At 39.6% G+C, this 20,571-nt stretch overlaps 1 protein-coding gene across 2 annotated transcripts; it reads right to left on the bottom strand.

Moving 5' to 3' along the window:
• Nucleotides 1-1,262: 1,262 nt before the first annotated feature.
• On the bottom strand, nt 1,263-18,913 carry rlf (RLF zinc finger). 2 transcript variants are annotated; one of them, XM_053509779.1, is made up of 8 exons: nt 18,674-18,913; nt 12,027-12,181; nt 11,234-11,315; nt 7,937-8,072; nt 7,341-7,543; nt 6,428-6,564; nt 6,162-6,303; nt 1,263-6,076 (listed from the first exon to the last, which is right to left on the bottom strand). In XM_053509779.1, the coding sequence occupies exons 1-8, from the start codon at nt 18,848-18,850 to the stop codon at nt 1,499-1,501; spliced, it is 5,610 nt and encodes a 1,869-aa protein (XP_053365754.1). In that variant the 5' UTR covers nt 18,851-18,913; the 3' UTR covers nt 1,263-1,498. The 2 variants fall into 2 exon arrangements, with proteins under 2 accessions (XP_053365754.1, XP_053365755.1); XM_053509780.1 differs by lacking the exon at nt 18,674-18,913 and having other exon boundaries at nt 11,234-11,351; nt 12,027-12,143.
• Nucleotides 18,914-20,571: the final 1,658 nt, after the last annotated feature.

Here is a 20,571-nt window from a genome sequence, read left to right as displayed (position 1 = left end):
GTGTAACGACGCTGACCTCATGAATGGCCTCCAAAAAGTCCAGATCTTAATCTGTGATCTCACTTTTTCTCCCTTTATGGGGCAACGCAAAGGAGGAGGTCTACAAGACAAAGCCTTAAACACTAGTGACTTCGGGCTTGGATTCAGAAGGTTCTCATCAATATCCCAAACAACTTCCTTTAAGAAGACGTGCATTCCATCCCTGGCCGTTTAAGAAAACTGGTTGAAGCCACTAGTGTCTATGTTGAAATTTAAAGATTTGCTTTCATTTTGGAATACAATTTGTTCCAATAAATTTGTATTAGAAATATGGATTTTATTGCCAATTGTTAATGCCTAGTTAATGTTCCCCCACCTTGTAAATGAATGCAAACTTACTGCAGTAGTATTAATTCATCTTCAGTGACTGCTAGATCTTCGTTAAGGTGAATACCAGAGACTAGAGAGTTCCAGGATCATTGGACATGAAGCATTATATTGGTATATATTCACATGCACAGCAAATAAGCATAACCAATCAACTTGAAAGACCTTTTTGTGAAGTTACAGAATGCCAAAGAACCCAAAGGAAAACCCCATGAGGATATTACTGTAAGCATTTTTTGAAGATCCCAGGTTAAAATCCAAGAACAATCATGTTGTACTGTTGTGCCCTTGAGCAAGGTCCTTAACCCTCAACAGCTCAGATGTTTAATGAAATAACATGTACATCATCTGAATAAGGGCATCTGCCAAATGCCGTAAATGTATTATACATGTGAATACATCTGTATAGATGTAACATAACGTTAAAACTCTGTAGCATGTACTACAGAACAGAATACACACTGCACTTAGACAGGTCATCTTTCTGCGCTCATGGTGAGAAACAACTGTCTAGATGATAACGTGGCCATCAAATACACACAGTCAAGGTCAGTGTAGGAACAGAAGTTATATGATTATATCAGGAGTAGTAACGATGTTCTCTGTGTGCATTTTTCATTTGGATTAAATGTACAGCATGTAGAGGTGGGGAAAATATTTTAAAAATAAAACAAGTTAACCAGTATTCCTAAATAAGGATAAGAATGAAAGTAATACTTTTATAGTTTACACTTTGCATTATTTACTTTGCCAACTAAATTTCATGTCTTTTAAATAAATGTGACAACAGTAATTCTCATGAAACCCATAGCATCAGCTTGGGCATAAATAATAATAATAAATAATGATTATAATAATAATTATAATAATAATAATAATAATAATAGTAATAATAATAATAAATATTAACAACTTAATTCCCAGATTTTTTTTTATTTGCTGTTTTTGACACATATAAACCTGTGACTATTAAGCAATCAAGGTACATCACCTTGGCAGTTTGGCCATTAACCAAGTTGTAATAATGACAATTAAAAAATACTGTGGAAGTATTTTGGATCACCAAAAACAAAAGGAAACAAAAACCATGAAGGGAAAACTCTACACAGTTCTAAGTAGCAGTGTGCGCAGTTTATGCTTGTGTTTCAGAGGGCAGAAGATCAAGCAGGGAAGCGGATGACTTGGGTCTTTCCAGGACCACTACAGGCTTGAGGAACTGAAGCTGCTTTATTGCCTGGTCACCACAACCCATTAAGGCTCTTTCCAAGATAAAACGCAGGTTTTGGATAGAACTACATTCTTCTGTGGAAAGCAGGGACTTTAAGGGGGACAAATGAGACATCCGAGTGTGACTGATGCCGGACCGTCTTAAGTTATTCTCCTTGACAGAGTAGTTGTGTCGGAAGGAACCACGTCGACGGGAAGCGTCGGGTTTATAGCAAGGGTTTAAGACTGTCCGCAGGGGGTCGAACTGAGATTTCTCTTCAGTCTCCTTTATAAACTTTAAAAAAGAGGACTCAAAACCCAATGGTTTGTAAGCCCCCATGTCGAATGCCCGTTGCCCTAGACTGGGTACCATGGTGTCTTTTTGAGCCAGTTGATGAGGTGAGGAGGGCAACGGTTCAGCGAGTTCTGAATTCTTCCCTCTTAGAGGCTGACGTGTCACAGAAGCATTCGTATGTATATAGATGGTAGCAGGAACACTAACAGCCTTGCTGTCTCGGTTTAAAGGATCCAGTGAAGCATTGTTGACGTTTATTCTAAGAGTAGACGGTGGAGAAAGATCAAGAGGTGGAGGGGGCACAAGAGGAGGCGCAGGAGAGTCTGTATGTCTTCGGTCCTCCTCAGTTAGGCTCTCTGCATGGCCATTAGACTCCCCATATAGCATATCATCCGCACCAATCATTACGCTGCATTTAGAAAGGGACCGCCTTGAGGAAGACGCCTCTTGATTCGTTTGCTCGGATTTGACAGAATGGAGGCTCATGGGAAGGCACGGTGCTGCAGAGTTCTCAGGCTTGGCTTGATACTCCATTTTCAGGACCCCATTGGGAGCCCTGTCTGAATCTGGCAAAGCGGATACAGTGGACTTCTTTTGTATCAGTTCTTCTAGTTGTTCAGCAGTATAAAAAAGGGTGTCTCTATTTGTCTTTACTTTGATGTGTAGCATTTTGTGACATTGTAGGTAATGTCGGTACAGGCTGCGCTTGCTGGTTACCACAGAATTGCAGCTCTGTACCATGCACGGAAAAGCCTCAGAAAAGCAGCGGTCTTGGCACATCTGCAAAGCCTCCTCAGGTGTACGGAACACAAACTTGCCCCATGTCTTTGGTTTTACACATTTGTTACCCGCCTCCTCCTCTGGGTTTTTTTTGTTGTGTTCGACATTCTGTTCGGCTTTAGGAGAGCATCTTAAAGATGGCCTTTTGGAGACTTTTAGAGACTGAGCACTAGGTGTGATGATGAGTTTTTTTTGGCAGCCACTATTGGAACTTTCTCGCTTGTGCGTACTTTGTAGACGCACCACAAGGGGACCTGAGTTGTCGTAGCGTTTGTAGACGTCTTTGAACTTGCAGACTGAAGATGGAGCCGCGGACTTCGGCAGAGCCTGAGCCTGGTGTGTTTGATTATTGTGGCGGATAAGGCTGCTCTTCAGGTGGTAGGTTGCATTGCACTTGGGAAAGGTACACTTGAACCTCGGAATGGGATCCTCGGATACTGGATGGACCTTACGGTAGTGTCTGTTTAGACTGCGTTGATGAATAAACCGCTTGTTACATCCATCATGTTTACAAGTGAAAGCCTTTTGCCAACAAACACTGGAACGGTGGTAATGCACAGCCTGTAGGTGGCGCAGAAGGTTGAACTTCCTAGTGAAGCCAGCGCTACAGCCTTTATGTAAACAACAATAGGGTTTGTCTTCATCTTCCTTCACTTTAGTCATCAGACGTTGACTAACCCTTCTGTTCACTGAGGCTGCATCACTACTAACATCTGTTTTATCCTTAGAAGTGCCTTCTTGGGATGATGACGACATCTGCTTACCCCTCAGACTTCTGTGTTCGGTCATAATTTTGCCATTGCTTCTTTCTGTGTTGTCTTTACACACACAGTGTTCTTCACTTAGAAGCAGGTTCTTCCCAATAAGCTCATCTTTTTTTTCGATCTTGACCTCCTTTGTCTTTAGAGGAGAGGATTGAGAATCATCCACTTTCCCTGCAAAAGAGCACAGAATTTCCTCGGCCGTATCCTTGCTCAGCTCATGTTTCTGAATATAATGGGCTTTCAACTCTTTCTTTTCTTTGTAACCCTTACAGCAGAGGTGGCATTTGAAAGGTCTGAACTTATGAGGGTTAAAAATGTCCATTCGTTTCACCTTCTCGTCGGAATACTCATGCTTTCTGACATAGTGCCTCATTAAAGCATTACTAGTCACACTCCCATAGACGCAGCCTTCCACTTCACAAGTGAAAGGTTTGATGCCGTTCAAAGTGGGATCCTTAACGGACGTCTGGGGCGATTCCGGCTGAGGTGGCGGAGAATTTAATTGCTGCCTCTGCAAATCAGCAGCCGCTTGATGAGATCCTAACTCCGTTTTAACTGCCGTTGCTTTGGTTTGCAATATAGTGTTCACAGTTTTAGGGCAGGCCACTTGTGGCACTTTAGATGCTGACGCATGTGAACTATGATTTGCTTTTTTGGAGGTGGTAGAATTAAGACTTAATTGATTAAGCCCAAGCACAATTTCAGTCAATGTGCCGGACAGTTGAGTGTGATGCACATGACTACTGGGTGGTGAAGTTCCTTGATCACATGGAACAGAATCTGTAGCCTGTTCCTCTTGACTAGATTCTTTTGTAGGACCTTTATCTTGATCTTTTACAGCTTTGGCCGCCATTAAATGCTTTTCATTTTCAGCTGTTTTGCATACTTTGTTTTCTTTTTTAAGCTGCCTGGGATGTACAATTTTTAAGTGCCTTTGAATATCTCTGGCTTTTTCGAATGTCCTGCCACATTTCTCCAAGCCACAAGTAAATGTTTTACCATCAAAACACACAGCTACAGAAGTCGGTAAACTCTTGGAGTCTTTGCCTTCCAAGTGCTGTGATGACAATGATGATGATGAGTTTGTTGCCTCACCATTTAAACCTTGCCCCTTCGATCCAAAGGATCCTTTCGTACCATCCTCCTCCTTTAAAACAGGCAGCATAAGTTTCCTTCTCGCTTTCCTCTGGGTCTCAAAGTCCTTTTCTGTGAAGGTGATGCCATGGGTGTCTGTGTGTTTCAGAAATTCCTGACGAGAGTAGTAAAACTTCTTGCAGCCTGGGCTGGTGCAGGTGTACGCGGCATCTCGGAAGTGCTGAGCCTCATGGTGGAATAGCTGACCCAAGTCACAGAAGGAGAGGCTACAACCTTTCAGTTCGCAGTGGTAGGACAGCCGAAAACTATGCATGTGCTTGTGCGTGATGAGTTTGTTGACTGTTTCGAAACGCGCATTGCAACCAGCAACTACGCACACGTAAGGACAGTCTCCATAATGTACGCTCCGGTGCTTCTGGTTATGATAGGCCGTCATAAACGTTCTCCGACAGAACATGCACTTCTCTCTACGATTATTCATCTCGATGTAATGTTTGACATTCGGGTCTGTATCATCGTGATCGTTCTTTAGATGAACACCTAAGTACTTGTAAAGTTTGAAGTTTTTCAAACAGTCAGTGGCGGGACAAGCATAAACCTCACGATCCTGTAACATATAGTGCGTATTTATGTAATCAAATGTGATGTAATCATCGTCTGCTTCCTTATCAGGCACAGCGGCAGGTGGCTCCGTGAAAAGACCAGAGGATGTGTCCAAACTTATCTCACCAGGTTCCAAGTCTTTTGAATCAACATCCACCGCCTGTTCACATTTCATCTTATTTTTAACTTTCTTTCTTTTCAGATGATATGCGGGCATCTGGAGGTGTGCTTTGGAATGTGACCCAAACTCCTCTTTGCTACCACATTTTTGCAGACACACAGGACACGTCCACGTGCCATTCTCCACGTGCTTCCTGGCATGATGAGACAACCGTGTTTCGATCACCTCCTTCTGGCATATCTCACAACGTACTTTGTATTGAAGCCACCTTTTGGATCTTTCTGAAGACCAGAGAATCACTTTTGAGCTTTTTTGTTGCAATAGCCCTTCATCTTTCTGGTCATGCTCACTCCTCTCTTCAGAATTGCTGCGTTCTGCATCCTCGAGCTTATCTTCGTTAACATGTTCTTCCTCTTCGTTTGCCTCAGTTGGCACACTAAGAACAGGCTCAGACACTGGACTGTCTTCTTCTTCAGGTTCCAGTCCAAGCAACTTCATACAGTAGCACTTTAGTGTCTTCCAGTCCCAGAACTCCGGGTCACACGGCCAGTGGGCCTTGAGCGCAAGCAGAAGTTCACAGCGTAACGAATTTGGGATTACGGCCTTCTCTTCAGCATACTTCTGATCCGGAAGCTTGTAAAGATCTTCAAGCGCTGAAAAAATCTCTGGGGAGGGACTTAAAAAGAACTCTGTGAGCTGGCATGCTCGCAGGATCTCTAAATCTTCCATGAGGAGACAGGCCACAGTTTCGCACACAGTGGTTTTGGTTTCTGGATACTCTTGCCTTGGAAGCTGAAGGGCCTTTACGCAAAGTTCAACAGAAACTGCCAGACCAAGGTGCATTACCTGAAAGGGGAGTAAAAAGGCAATTATCGTTTGTATAAAGCTGACGAGTAAAGTAAATGAAATGAACAATTCCATCATCACTCACCTCAGTCTGAATCACTCGAATCAGAAAGAGAAGATGATAAACAGTCTTTGCTATGGCCCCAAACTGAAGGCAGCGTTCTAGGAATGATTCAAGAGAACCATCAAGCCTCCTCTGCAGCTTACTCCAAAACAGTGTCAACTCCCTGGAAAAAAACAACAAATTGAATAAACAAACAAAAAATAATAATAAATAAATTATCAACTCACTCATCACCACAAGATTATAAAAGTAAGTTTTAAGCACAAAAAAAAAAAATTTAAACACACCAGGAACAGTAAAGGTTCCCTTTCTGCAGCTGCTGCGTCAAGTAAGTGGTGCAAAGGATGAAGGCCGTGTTCTCGTCACCTTCCGTCTCCATGTTGCAAATGATGTCCAAAACATCCTTCCCATCTAATGCAGAAATCTAACCAGATTGAGACAAGTGTATAAAAGTGAAGGAAACATGTGCAGCATACCACAGTGTCCTGGATGAGTCCAGTATACGTCTCTCACACCCACTCAAAGCTATTTCTGCGTTTAGAAAATGTACTGCTGAATAGGACCTTGCTCCTTCGAACCAACCTATTTAGGAGCAACAATCAACAACAACCCCTCTATCTGTTCTCTCTAGTATTCGCAGACGCTCTCTTATTAGAATGGCACGACGCAGGACAACAAAAGTGCTGTGAAATTTAATTACTGCGATGTTGCACAACACAATGGATAATGTCTGACTGGATGTAAAAAAAAAACTCAAATACTTTAATACTTCTTTAAAGATGTTAATTATTAACATGGCACACTGCCAAGCCACATGCTGTAATCTTGCTGAACAAAATACTTGAAAATTAAATATAGCGTGAACACGGTTGTTACGTAACACTTTAACCATATGTCTGCATCTCATCAGGGAACACGTTTGTCGTATATTTAATGCCCACCAACACACACCGAGACCCAATCTTGAATGACATTCAACTTCATGTGACATAATGAGACAAATGACCATTTGAGATTCAGCCACAATGGAACGGCAGAAAGCAGCATACTTATTTTTATCTAAACTGGTGATCTGTTTTTGGGGTAGCCCTCCATAGTAAAGACTTCGCTACAGGACTATTGTTGCTTGCATGTACATAAATGGATAAAAGTGTATTGTATCTAGCGCCAAACCCGTATACAAAGAGACGTATTGATTACCTCCTGCATGGCGTCCTCGCTGGGTAGTTGCCGACAGAGCTGTGTGACATAAGTTTGGCGAAAAGTGGACTGATTGGGCAAAAGGCTGCAGTTGCCGCAGGCTTTAGTCAGGATCAGAGCCTTCTGAACCTCTCCTACTTTCTCCAGATGCTTGATCCTCATCTCAAGAAAGTCCCCTCCTTCCAGACCCAGGTAGGCATTCACTGTTAAGTAGATGAACAGATTAATATCAATTACTTACATGAAAAGAGAGTTTGCATATGGAAGAATGATGTAATATTGTAATAGTAAGATATCCTTTTTTTTAAAAAAAAAATTGTAATAAACCCTTCTGTAGACAATGTGATTTATTTAAAACGGAATTTAACAAACTGATCCGTTAGAGTATAAATAAATAAGTGCTTAATATTTTAAGATATAACCATTAACCAGATACAGCCCTTTAAACCAGTGACGGTGAACTCCCCAGAGAATTTATCTCAGCCTTGACAAACGGCTCGTGAAGTGAACCAGGTGTAAAACCAAGAAAAACACTAAGCTATACACAGCAGCTGCAAGTATTTAAAAAAAAAAAAAGGAAATACAAAGCTGCTGACATTCATCTGCTTCTGTGGGCTGCTCGGTAAGGAGTGCGACCAGGGCGGGGTTACTCCATGCCCCGCCCTCTCCAGTGATCTGCACCAGCGCTTGTAAGTCTGTGCTCCCGTACTCCAGCATGGCTTCATGCGCCGCCTGCAGAGACAAACAAAAACTTTTAATTAAGCTAAAGACACCACAGTTTAGCCTCTGTAAAGCCTGAAGGCACCTTCTTCTGTTTGGCTAAACTAATCATACAGCTATGACTGATTAATTTGTTCATCCAGATGTGGGTTTAGTAATATGATCAAATATATTATGCTACATAAACTACATGAAACATACTTAATTTTCATTGACTTTGGGACGGTTCTCATGGCCTAGCTGTATATTATTATTTTAATACTAAAGAGACAAAAGCTACAAAAAAAGGGATAAAAGAATGTGTGGGTAATTTTTATCTTACACTTGTTAATGTTGCCCTTAATTCAAATATTAAACATATACTGTATCTCTAGTAAAAAAGAACCAAGGAAGGGCTCTGGACTCGTGCAGATCTGGATGAGGTATGGCAGGATTTATTGCAGCAATAAAACATACACATGTGACATACATGCTCATTTTATACAGTTTGCAAGGGGAGGGGCACACACTTAGTCCCCTCCTCTGTACACTTTTTTTTCATTCCTTATCAAATTATTAACCCATTATAATCCAACTTTTTCCAATAAATTCACTCATTATAATTAAAATTTTTCTACCTTGTTCTGTAACGTCATCTGACCCCACCTCATGCTTATTTTTTCTTTATTATAATTATTTTTTCTTACAAATTATTTTCTATTATCTTTGCACTTTTCTTGTTTAATTAAAAAAATATTGGGGTGGCGCTTATTTTTACTATACATTCCTAGTCTTTCCGGTTTACTCTACAGTTCTCAAGAGAGAGGCCATGGGTACGCATCTCTGTCGCTTTATTTGAATTACTTGTCTTATTTTTTTCCCAATTTGTTGTATTTACCTATTTTATTTTGAGCTTAAGCTAATTGCAATTGCTCACTACATCCCTCTGGACGACTCGGACAGCCATGGCATCCCGGATTACAACCTTACTGAGGATTACCACCCTACTGAACCTGTCATGGACCGGGCCTCGGTGAGTTTCATCCAGGATGAGTCTGAGCCATCTGGATCTTTGATGCAATTTCTGCAGGAGAGAGAGGGCTTACATATTTCAAGAAGGATGACTCCAAACACGATCCTTCTAAAAGACTGCGTCTGGAGGCAAATATCCCTTTCCTTCTCGTGCTTTTAGGCCTGTACAGCCAGAGTCTAGTACTACTCTAGCTCCGTCCGTCTTAAAGCCTGTTGAACATAAGTGTTGGCACTCAGACCGGTTTTAAGGTGTTTGTTGGTACCCAAACGGATTTTCCTCCCGCGCCTGTGCCAATTCTAAATCGCGGCATTTCTGCTTTTATTCCCCTCACTGACCTTCCTATTAGTGTTGTTCTGACTCAAAAAAGTTTGCCATGTGATTTATTCCATTGTTGATGCTTACCCAGGCCCCTGTATTTTTGTACTTTTATCTTGGGCCTCATACTTTGTTTTTTATATTACTCACTATGTGGATGCACATGCTATTTTATTTTTATGTCTACTCTTATTAAACACATTCTTAAAACCGATTGTGTTCCTTCCGATTATTTGTCTATTGCTCTTTATTCAGACATGTGTGCGCAGCTATGGGTGCACATGTTGCATGTGTATCCAACACCTGTTCTGCTGATATGGCATACTACTACGCATTATCTTTGTGTTGCTTGCTTTCGGCCTTGGACGCCATATGTTTGTATCGCTTGCATTTGCCCTTGGCTTACTTCCGTTTTCCTCACCTTGCCTCTATATTATTTTAATAAGATTAATATTCTGTCGATTACATTGCTGCATGCACAAGTATATTTAATTAAAATATGCTTACAAATGCCAGAGCAGTACATAGCGGCAGCATCATCCTCTGACCATAGGTATGGAGTTTATTCAGCAGTGTGTGTGTGTGTATATATTACACACACTACTGAATAAAGTCTATAGCACCTACTTTTTTTTTTCTTAAATGTTCCATTTAGTTAAAAAAAATATACAATTGTTTTAATGTTGGTAAAGCACTACACATATAAAGCTTTGTTTTAGCATTAAGATGCGTTATTTGGATATTTACAAGTAGTTCCTGACTTATGAACGAGTTCTGTTCCGGGAGCACGTTTATAAGTCGGATTTGTTCTTAAGTCCGACAAAGTAAGCCTTTTACGCCTTTAACATGAATATACAATGTAAAGCATACAAATACACATAACTAAATCTGTCCCCACACTGCCATCATGTGGCCAAGAAACATAATCGCACCTAAGAAAATGAATCTCACACGTCAAATGTAACACTGTTGTCTCTGCGCTTTTAAATTGCGATAGGAATCCTGGACGCCATTTTGTCTCAGAGTCTTCCACTGTATTGGACTGTGAACTCCGTTTTATTAAAGATTTTCCAAAACTAAAATTAATCACCATCAGGACAGCTTCACAGAACAGACATTTGTACATCATCGACTGATTCACTAAAACCGTTGAGGCGACTCATTTCGCCCGCACCTCCACATGGCAAACATACAATATACTGGGACTTTGGACATTTTTATACAAATCACTGACACACTAAAAATATTGTATATAATTGTAAATATTGGTAGCTGGTTCACTGCAATGTGTATTATTTGTACAATACATGTGAGCTATTTCTGTGATTTAACCGAAAGTAGAACCACGGTCCGTTCGTATCTGCGGAAATTCATAATTAAAATGTTTGTAAGTTGGGGACTACCTGTAGGAATAGGTTTTATCGAATAGAAGAAGACTCTGGCAAATTTTGTCAATAAAATTAATAATCCATCATAAACAATTACATTAAGACACCCAAGTTAAAAACAACAAGAAATGTCTGTCTCTATGAAACCTAATAAATCAGACGAGGCCGTAATTGGAGAAATCCCTAATCCTAAGAACAGTAGAAAAGCGTTCAGGTAAATGATGTTTTCAGGTTACATTATTTAGCTTCCTATTGAATAGTGAAAGAATTTTTCAAGAACAGAAAACAGACATTATAAAAAAGTGAAAGGTAAAAAGATTTCTTTGACATACAGATGTTCTCTTTCAACTTCTGCATTTTCAGTTCAGGTTTTGTTGTTTTTATGCTCCCTTCTTAAGTGTATTTTTTTTTTTTTTTTTTTTTTTTTTAAAAGGGGTAAAAACAGAGTCTCATCTCACCTGAACACAGCCATGAAACTGCAGCCAGGCTTCGAACGGGATCTCATTCTGAGGTACGGACAGAAGCAACTCAAAGCAGCTCCTAGTTAAAGCAGAACAGAGCAGCATTTAAGCAATGCTGGGGGGGAAAGAAACAATTAGTCAGTTATAGAGAAAAGAAAGATGTGGTGAAGGTTCACACGTGTGCTCGTATATTAAAGTTAGGACTAACTGTAAATCAAAAGTGGAAAAAATTAAACTTAGTACTAGACAAGACCAGATTATTTTTAATGATTCCAGTGACTACTGCGGCCAAGTGTTACTAGGGAGCAATAACAACAGCCATAAAAGTCATACCTGATTCGATTAGGACTGCAATTTTATACGCATCACGATTTTGATTAAAATTTTTCGTGATTGTGTTACATTTTTTTAGTTTATATTTGAGGTGGATTACCCGATCACGACTCAAAACCGTGAACAAACTGAAAACCAGCCATTTCTGTTCACTGGCTTGTCAACCAATTCATCTCTATTATTAAGTATAAAATAGTTAGTTTTTTTTTATCCATTTTGGCATCTATGCATGAATCACCACACGAAAGAATCACAATCTTCATAGCTGTGTGATTGAATGAGAAAGAAAAATAGGAAAGTGACAAAATAAGAAATTACATCCACAGACTCCACGATCATGATGTAATGTTTTAACTGCAGCCTCATAACATAACTAACACCACGCCTCCTCCTAAATGGCCCATGCTTAGAGCATTAATTATGAATCAACCAACAGTTCTCTGAAAACAATGCTTACAGTGCGAGTCTCTTTAGTACGAGGGCCACGCTGGACAAATTGGCCGTCAGGTGCGGCCTCGCTGATGCAAAGCAGTTGATGGAGAGACAGTAGACTTCCAGCAGCGTCAGTCCGTGCTCTGCCGAATTCCGACTCCCGGCGTAGTGCATGAGAGCCTGCGGAGAACAGAAATTCATTTGTTCATTACTCAGATTATCCGAGTTAATGTAAACCTACAGGCTTTTCTTCAATTTACCGTGAGAAATGGTGTTCATGGGGCTACGCACTGTTGGCGTGGTTGTGCCAAAGTCTCAAGCCGAGTTCACTGGACAGTTTACTGTGTATTAATGAATGACTTCCCTATTCATGTGTTAACTTGTTTTTTACTCAAGGTCATGGTGTTTAGCTAAAAATATCATTAATTGTTTGTATATTCCAGCACTTTTCTGCTCATATAGGAATATTTAGAGCAGTTTAATTCAACAGAAAAGATTCCATGCTATACAGTACGAGTCTTTATTTCTGTAAATGTCTAACACTTTCGAACAATATAGTAGCGCTGACATTAATGTGGAATATAAAGTAGGGATGCACCGAAATGAAAATTCTGGGCCGAAAACGAAACCGAAATTTTTGGATGCACTTGGCCGAAAACCGATACCGAAACCGAAAATGGCTTCAGTAAAAAACATGTTTAAAACATTTTCTTTTTGTTTGTATTAAAAAAATGTTGCATATTGCAACTTTGCTGTCCTCATCTGAAACTTTGAAGTGCTTCCAAACCGCCGACATACTCCGTGTTTGATGCGTAATGACAGCGCGAACGAGACGGGAGGATGGGAGAGGCGTGGCGACAATTTCGGCTTTTATTTTCGGCGCTTACTTACGTTTCGGCCGAAACCGATAATGCTATTTCGGCCGAAAATTTTCGGCGGCCGAAATTTCGGTGCATCCCTAATATAAAGTGTTCCTCTCACCACCCTGACGTTGATTATTTTAAAATACCAGCACAACCAAGCCTGGTTGATTTTTCTTATATACCCATTTGACAAACAACTGCCAACCTCTTTGATTTAAAGAGTAAAAATAAACAAAGAAAGACAGGAAAAAAGAGGGAGAAAAGCCTTTCCTGATAGTGGGGAGGAAGCAAAGTTTTCCGGCAAAAGTTGCATCTTCATCTTTGACTGTTACAAAGAACTGACATTTCACACTTCCCCCCAAAAAAAAAAAAAAAAAAAAAGGGCTCCCTTTAGGGAAGACTCGACTCAAACCATCAGTTAGATTTTTATCTTTTTTTTTATTTTTTATTTAGTTTAGTGATAAACACAACTTGTTAAAAGATAAAAAATAACTAAAAACGCCACATTGTTGCTAAACCTACTATCGAAGCTGCTGTTACAGAAAATTAATCAACACTTTCTGTACAACTGAAATGGTGCACCATCAACCGTGAATGAATCATAGTTTTGGCATTAAGCGAAAGGACTGTTGATTGCACAGTTGTAGGGAATATAAAATTAACAGAAGATCCCTGAGATAACAAAACAGTTAGGGCGGAGTCAAAATAACCATGACACAGACTTTAGTGTGGCAGAATACTAAGAAGCCACATTTCCTCTACTGTTAAGTTGCAAAACACAAAAATCTGCCGAGCTGCATCTGCCAAGAGAAGCTCGAAGAGAGTTTAATAAAGCACAGGATTGTGCAACATCCAGGCTGCAGAAGTGTGTGCGCGCATTACATAAATAATCTACCATCCCACTATAATCTATAATCTATCACACTGAGTGATAAATAAAAAAAGACATTAAAATTATTTTATTATTATTTTATTTTGTCACTAAATTGTACTTCATCACGTAAAGTTCTAACAACAAAAACAGGTCTTCCCCATTTAGATACACATCTCCCATCTGAATATCTGCATACGACTCGTTCACCATACACATTAAAAACACAACAGGCATTTATATGGGAAGCCATATTTAGCACTCCTAACAATAACCCATTATCAGTTAAGTTCAACAAGACACCATGTTTTATCACTGAGCAGCTAATGAGCTGCCAAACTCAGAAGAGACCGTGTGAGAAAATCCCCGATCGACCATTTTCACCTCTAACCATCTGCGCCATGCCATGCTGATTGGACCTTAGGGATCAGAACGGATGTACCTTGGGGGGGGGGGGATTTCCTCCTGGCCATTAATCTCATCTCTCTCTCACACACACATACACAGAGGGAATCCCTTTGCCGAACTCATAACCTGCTTGTGCGAACAGGTGGTGGTGCTGTGTTTAAGCTTCAAGGTTACTTGTAAGAAGTTCATGACAACCTGAGCATAGATTAAAGGGAGGGGGAGAATAATGTACTTACAGTAAAAAGACACTGTTTCTTTGATTTTTAAGATTTTATAGATCGAACAAGTTGAAATAACACGTTTAAAGCTCTTACTTTTGCTCATCCAAAAGTCAAAGCCCTTCCTCTATTATTGAAAAGCTGGTATCGTTTTATCAACTTTATCACCCATTAAGTTTTCTAAATATATATAAAAATTTATTTACTGAAAAGTGAACTGAAATGTCATTACAACGGTATACGTGACACTTAAAAATTAACACTTAGGAGTAAATGAGATAATGAGGACAGTTCTATGATGCATGATGTGTTTAATGACTTTGACAACACTCATTAACATTTTAACAGTCTTAGCCCTTGGGAGTCTTTTTTTGGCTGCTATTTTTATGCATTTGATGATTAAAAAACTAGTACACATACATATATACACACACACATATATTATGCACAAATACAAAGGTGAGTCAAAAATGATCTTTACTCTGACTATAAAATTTATTTTAATTAACTTTTGGAAAAGAAAACTACATAATTTTTCAACAATCTCCATACACTTTGTCCATCTGTCAACAAGGGCATCATATTCCCCTATTAAAAATGTTTTAAGTTGTCAAAAGACCAAACTGGTAAAAGTCTAAGAGCGAGATTAGGACTAAAAGGAGGATGATTTAACATCTCAAAATTAAATTTTTGCAAAATATCGACATTGTGAGCACAAGTGTGTGGTTGGGCATAGCAGTTTGGATATCAGTCCTCTGTGTTTAAACATCGATGAATTTTCCAGCTGATGGTTGACTTTTAAACTTTTTCTTTGAGAAAGTTTCGTTCCAAACACTACCATTTAGTCTCAAGCTCACAGTGATGAATCCGTGTTTCATCACCAGTAATTGTTCTCTTTAAGAAACTCTCACCTTCCTTAGAAAAATCGGTCCAATTTTTGTACAAACGCTTTCTCCATACTGTGCAAACAAAGTCTCAGATAAGGAACGACATCAGGTACACACTCAGAGCACCAAAAAAAAAAAAAAAAACATCACTGCACACTGCTCTTCTTTCAAGCAAATGATCCATTTTTGCTCGCAGCGCAGTTATAAATGAATTAATGTAACACGTTCACACCATCACAGCAGTTATAAAACTTTTTTAGCAAACAAACAATTGGTAATAGTTTAAAGTGTGACATCTGTAGGATGATAAGGGAACTGCAAGATTTAACTGCCTCAAATCCAAACATACAAATGTAGAATTAAAAAAATCCACATAGGAGTCAATGTGGCGATATATGCATTTAAAACCAAAAAAAAAGAAGGAAAAATAAAAAAATAATCACACGTATGCACAGTTTCGATGCCGGTTTTTCTTCCTCTTATCGTAAATTTCAAAACAGGGCATAAATCTCTCACTGAGGCAGATTAGATGTGTGAAGGAGTGATATTTGCACAATAAAAAGCAGCAGGTGGGACGCGTCAGGTTGAAATCTCAGTGGGTCTCTCCTACAGAGACACCCGTTAAGAGAGAGACCGGGAGCTGCGAGGGGGCACGGCATCTGGTGAAAGTGTATCAGGGCATCAGAATTAACCTCAAATGACTGCATGGATTATCAGAGCTTTTTGTTTTCTAAAAGCCTTACAATCGCCACTGAAACTACTTGCACACACAAATACACGCACGCACACTCAGTAACGTTCACCACATCCTCAAATCCCATTAAGCATTTATAACTCTTTCAATACTTAACTAGAAGAAATTCCTGCTTATTATATAAACATTAAAATATTGATTATTTATAAAACGCAAGAAACTATAGCTGTTACTCATTACAAGTAATGATTTCACAATTTTTTTTATCTAGTATAAATGTTAACGTTTCTAAAAACATAACACCATTCACTTCTGTTACAGGTGACTTTATTTCAGCTAGTACAGTATTCGCAGTTTTATACATTTAATGATATTTCAAGATGCATTCAGTTCATAACTCCCCAAAGTACATCGATAAAGTTAGAATAATTTCAATGGCTGATGTTTAAACTAATATTTATGTTAAGCATGTACCGATTTATCAAACATGCTTACGTTGGCATTCACCGATGGCGGTTGCAGATGTTTTTTTCTCTTGCGTGGCATCAGTGCTGTGTTGGTGAATTGTGGTCTGACTGGGATAACTGTAAGCTACCCAGCTGAAGCTTTGGAAAAGATCCCACAGCTGGCAACAGAATACCAACCAAAAACAGCCCCCTTTACCACAACGGTATAACGCAGCATGGCAATGGGTACGGCAGCCTGTATTTAACAACAGCACCAGGATAAAGTCGATAACTTTTTCATGTAGGGATTTCCACACTGTATTCTGACAAATTAAAACAGCATCCACACGAGTCCAGTATCCACGAGACTACATTCATAAAGTCAAACCTTTGGCGTTTTCGGTCCAGAATTTCACAATTTCTGCGCATCCTTAATTTATTTAGTCAAAACAATTTGAACAGCATGGCAAATCCCTCGAAAAAAACGAAAAAGAAAGGAGCATTTTCACAGGCATTTCTGAGAGCCGTTGTAATATTTAAGCAAGAAACACGGCTGACGCAAAAATGCAAGCAAACAGTAACAGATTCTGCAATGAAGAGATATAAACTCAGTCTGAACACTTTTTAGTTAACCCGCACAAAGGACGGGGGTTTAAAAATTGGCAGGCAGACAATTTTTGTGCACTTTGCATACATCTTAAATAAATTGCACATTTAGTGACACTCTTAATTTCGCTGCAAGTCATGCGTGTTTTAAAACGAAAACTCTTCTTTAATGTCTGCACTATAATTATTTACATGTTATTTTTAGAAACGGTTCAAATTCCCCAAAAGAGAGTTTTTTTTTTGGCTTTTACATCAATATGAAGCGAGATAAAAACAGGACTTTACTTTAACTAATATTAGATTTTAGCGCCTGTGCATTTGCATGTGTACCGTCACAGTCACTTATATGCAGCTGTACTTCAGCCATGCAGAACTTTTTCCTGAAGCATGCCAAGACCCTTTTAGACAGGAAATCACATATCAGAGAGGGTTTTTTTCTTTTTCGCCCTTTCAAGGGAAGCTGTCCAGGTCCCAAGTCCGGTAGGAGGCCGGGGGAGTTTGAACTCCATATGAAATGTGATCAGACTATGCAACTCATAAGTCAATACTATAAAACCTGCTAAATAATTCTAAACAGCCAATAGTTTACTTTCATTTATGCAAATCTGCTGCAAATGTTGGACATGTCAGGTGCATCAGCAAAAAAAAAAAGGGGGGGGAAGGAGGAACAAGGACCTGATGAGCAAATTTCGATATCAAAGCAAAATTAATTACAACAGTAAAAAGTTATAAACTGATTTTGCATTACATTAGTACTCAACAATGGTTTGCTCCAACTGTGAAATGTTAAGTTCGACACTTTTCTCATTGCTAATTAAAAGACACGAATACCAAAATATTAATATAAAAATAAAAAAACATCTGTGATATCTTACTTTTCTGTCAGATAAAAAGAGGAAACATTTGTGCAACTTTTAAAACTATGACCATGAAGATCTATACTGCAGCTTGGCTACTTTGCTACGTGACTGCTCTCACTCACACACATTTGTACTAGTGAACTTTACTTCACAAAGTTGTGCATGCACCAAACAAAAAGAAGGAGAAGAATGGGGGGGGTTGCAAAAAAGAAAAAAAAAATACAAATACAACTACAACAGACAAGATCATGGCTACAATTTGCCTGAATGCACAGACTAAAAACACACAGCAGCCCCACCCCACACTGACCAACTCAAGTCCAATATTAGAAATAAACACACAGATAATACAGGATACTTGGAATCTGGCATTTAAGCCTGCACGGTTGGTTTAAACAGATATTACAGAATGCAATGGAAATTGAATTTTTAAATGCATGCAATAAAAAAGAAAAAGGTTTGTGCAAACTGTGCCCCAGGGCATGGCACACTGGCTCCTAAAAATGCACTTGTGCACGAGGAGGGTCTTAAAAACTACATAAACACTACAACTAATGTTAAATAATAAATAAAAAATAGTAAATAAAATCGCTTGGAGATACAGACAGGATTCACAACAATGATAGCTTAAAAACAACACATGCACACATTGTGGAATTCAAAATGCATACCTATAATGTAGAGTTTAGCCTGCTAGCAGCGTTTAGCTAACGTTAGCTAGCATTAGCCCCCGGTGCGAAACAATCCCCCGTTTCGCTGCGTCGTTTGTTTTGCCTGTGGGTTTTTTTTTTTGTTGTTTGTTTGTTTGTTTTTTTTTACCTGACAGAAGTTGTCGCAGTACTCGCTGGACGACGCCTCCGAGATGTCTTGCTGTCTGAGGACGGCCTCGAAGTGCTGCAGCGTCGCCTGCAAACTCTCCATGGCGTAAAACGTGTCCTCGTCCGCCCAGCCTCGGCCACTCTGCTCCAGATCCCCGTCTGCACTCTCGTCCGCCATCTTCACTGCTGGCCCCGGCGCGTACGCATTCAGCGGGTCACGTGATCACAGCCAACCCCCGGACTCCAAAGCAAAACTGGGGGAGACCTGACTCCGAGTGGGCGGGTCCGAGTCGTGACGCGTCCAATCAGATAAGGGGTCCTCAGTGACCAATAGCAAAGCACGCAGAGTTACACCCCTGGCGTTAGGCAGTTAGGACACGCCCACTTCAGAGGCAGAGAGGGGGCTTCCCCACCCTCACATGCATACCATGCTGTGGAAAGGGAAAAAGAAGAGTACTGGGGTTTCTGGTTTATAAGCAAACTGGTGTTTTGGGGGTTTTTGTTTTTGGTTATTTTAACCAAAATGTAGTTTACATACGGTAAACCCCACCACCACCACCCCTTTCTAATCTATAGAAATTATTATGGTGAAGTAGTGATTAGCACTGTCGCCTTGCACCTTTTTGGTCAAGGTTCAATTCTCGCCTTGGTTCTGTGCGCATGGAGTTTGCATGTTCTCCTTGTGTTTGGTGAGTTTCCTCCCACTGTCCACAAATATGCAGATTAGGACATCTGGCGTTTCCAAATTGGCCGTAATGTGTAAATGCGTATGTGAATTTTGCCCGGAGGTCCTACCACAGTCATAAAAATAGTAATAAATACAATGATCACCATTCGCGTGCACAGGCCCAAACAAAGGTATACACCTTTAAGCAGTTGTTATTTATATATCTATATATCTATATTTATATATATATATATATATATATATATATATATATATAGTTCTAGAATTAAAAAAAATCGCAAAACATTAAATTACAAGCTCTGTCCAAATTTTTGACTGCCACTGTATATACGGTACATGTCAAGTGCATTTGCAAAACTCATTAAGCACCATCATGAAACTGGCTCTCATAAAGACCATCTCAGGAAACCAAGACCAAAACCTACCTCTCGTTGCAAAGGAGAAGTTCATTTGGAGTTACCAGCCTCAGAAATGACCAATTAACATACACACAAAAGAATTTGTGGGTTTAATTGGTTTAGGGCAGTTATGAAGGCTTTACAGAGCATAAGTAGCAGACAAATCTCAACATTGATTGTTCAAAGGAGATTTAAAAAAAAAAAAAAAAAAGCATTTCTTTATAATCCAAGGTGAGTTTGTATTACATCATGATTTCTATTATTGTGCCACAGAATTGGGTGATATTGAGTTTTTTTGTAGTTGTTGTTTTGGGAAGGCGGGGGGATTAGAGGTAGGGAAAAACACACAGTGTTCAGTGTTTTATTTAAGGCAAACAGATTAGGTCACAATATATATAAATGGAACAAAATAAAGTGAGCATTATGTGTAGGATCCTATGCAGGACCTAAATAAAATATAAATAGGAAACAGACAAATGACTAACCTATCACTGTACTGACACTTTCCCTTTTTGCCATAGCTATTTGAGTCTCATGCCACCCTGAACAATGCTGTTGGTCTGTATGTCAGGGCAAGCAACGATGGAGAACATTTTTTAGGGTCACATATTAATACAAACAAGATGTGTAGTGGTTAGCACTGTCGCCTTGCAACTCCACGGTCCGGGTTCACTTCCCAGGCTGTCTTGATTTCTGTCTCTGTGTGCATGGTGTTTGCATATTCTCCCTGTGCTTGGTGGGTTTTCTCTGGGTTATCTGGTTTTCTCCCTCAGTCCAAAGACATGCAGTTTCAGCTAATTTGCATTCCCAAAT

This window comes from Clarias gariepinus, chromosome 13, assembly GCF_024256425.1.
Source record: "Clarias gariepinus isolate MV-2021 ecotype Netherlands chromosome 13, CGAR_prim_01v2, whole genome shotgun sequence".
NCBI classification, from domain to species: Eukaryota; Metazoa; Chordata; class Actinopteri; order Siluriformes; family Clariidae; genus Clarias; species Clarias gariepinus.
This window is presented reverse-complemented; position numbering and strand designations above follow the sequence as displayed.

Bases quoted from the DNA above. Each gene is read 5' to 3' on its own strand.
- rlf (XM_053509779.1), bottom strand. From the start codon at position 18,850: ATGGCGGACGAGAGTGCAGACGGGGATCTGGAGCAGAGTGGCCGAGGC. The intron at 6,565-7,340 runs GTAATCAATACG...CAATCTGGTTAG, and splicing joins GCGAGGACGCCATGCAGGAG to ATTTCTGCATTAGATGGGAA. The intron at 6,304-6,427 runs GTGTGTTTAAAT...GTTTTTTTCCAG, and splicing joins GGGAACCTTTACTGTTCCTG to GGAGTTGACACTGTTTTGGA.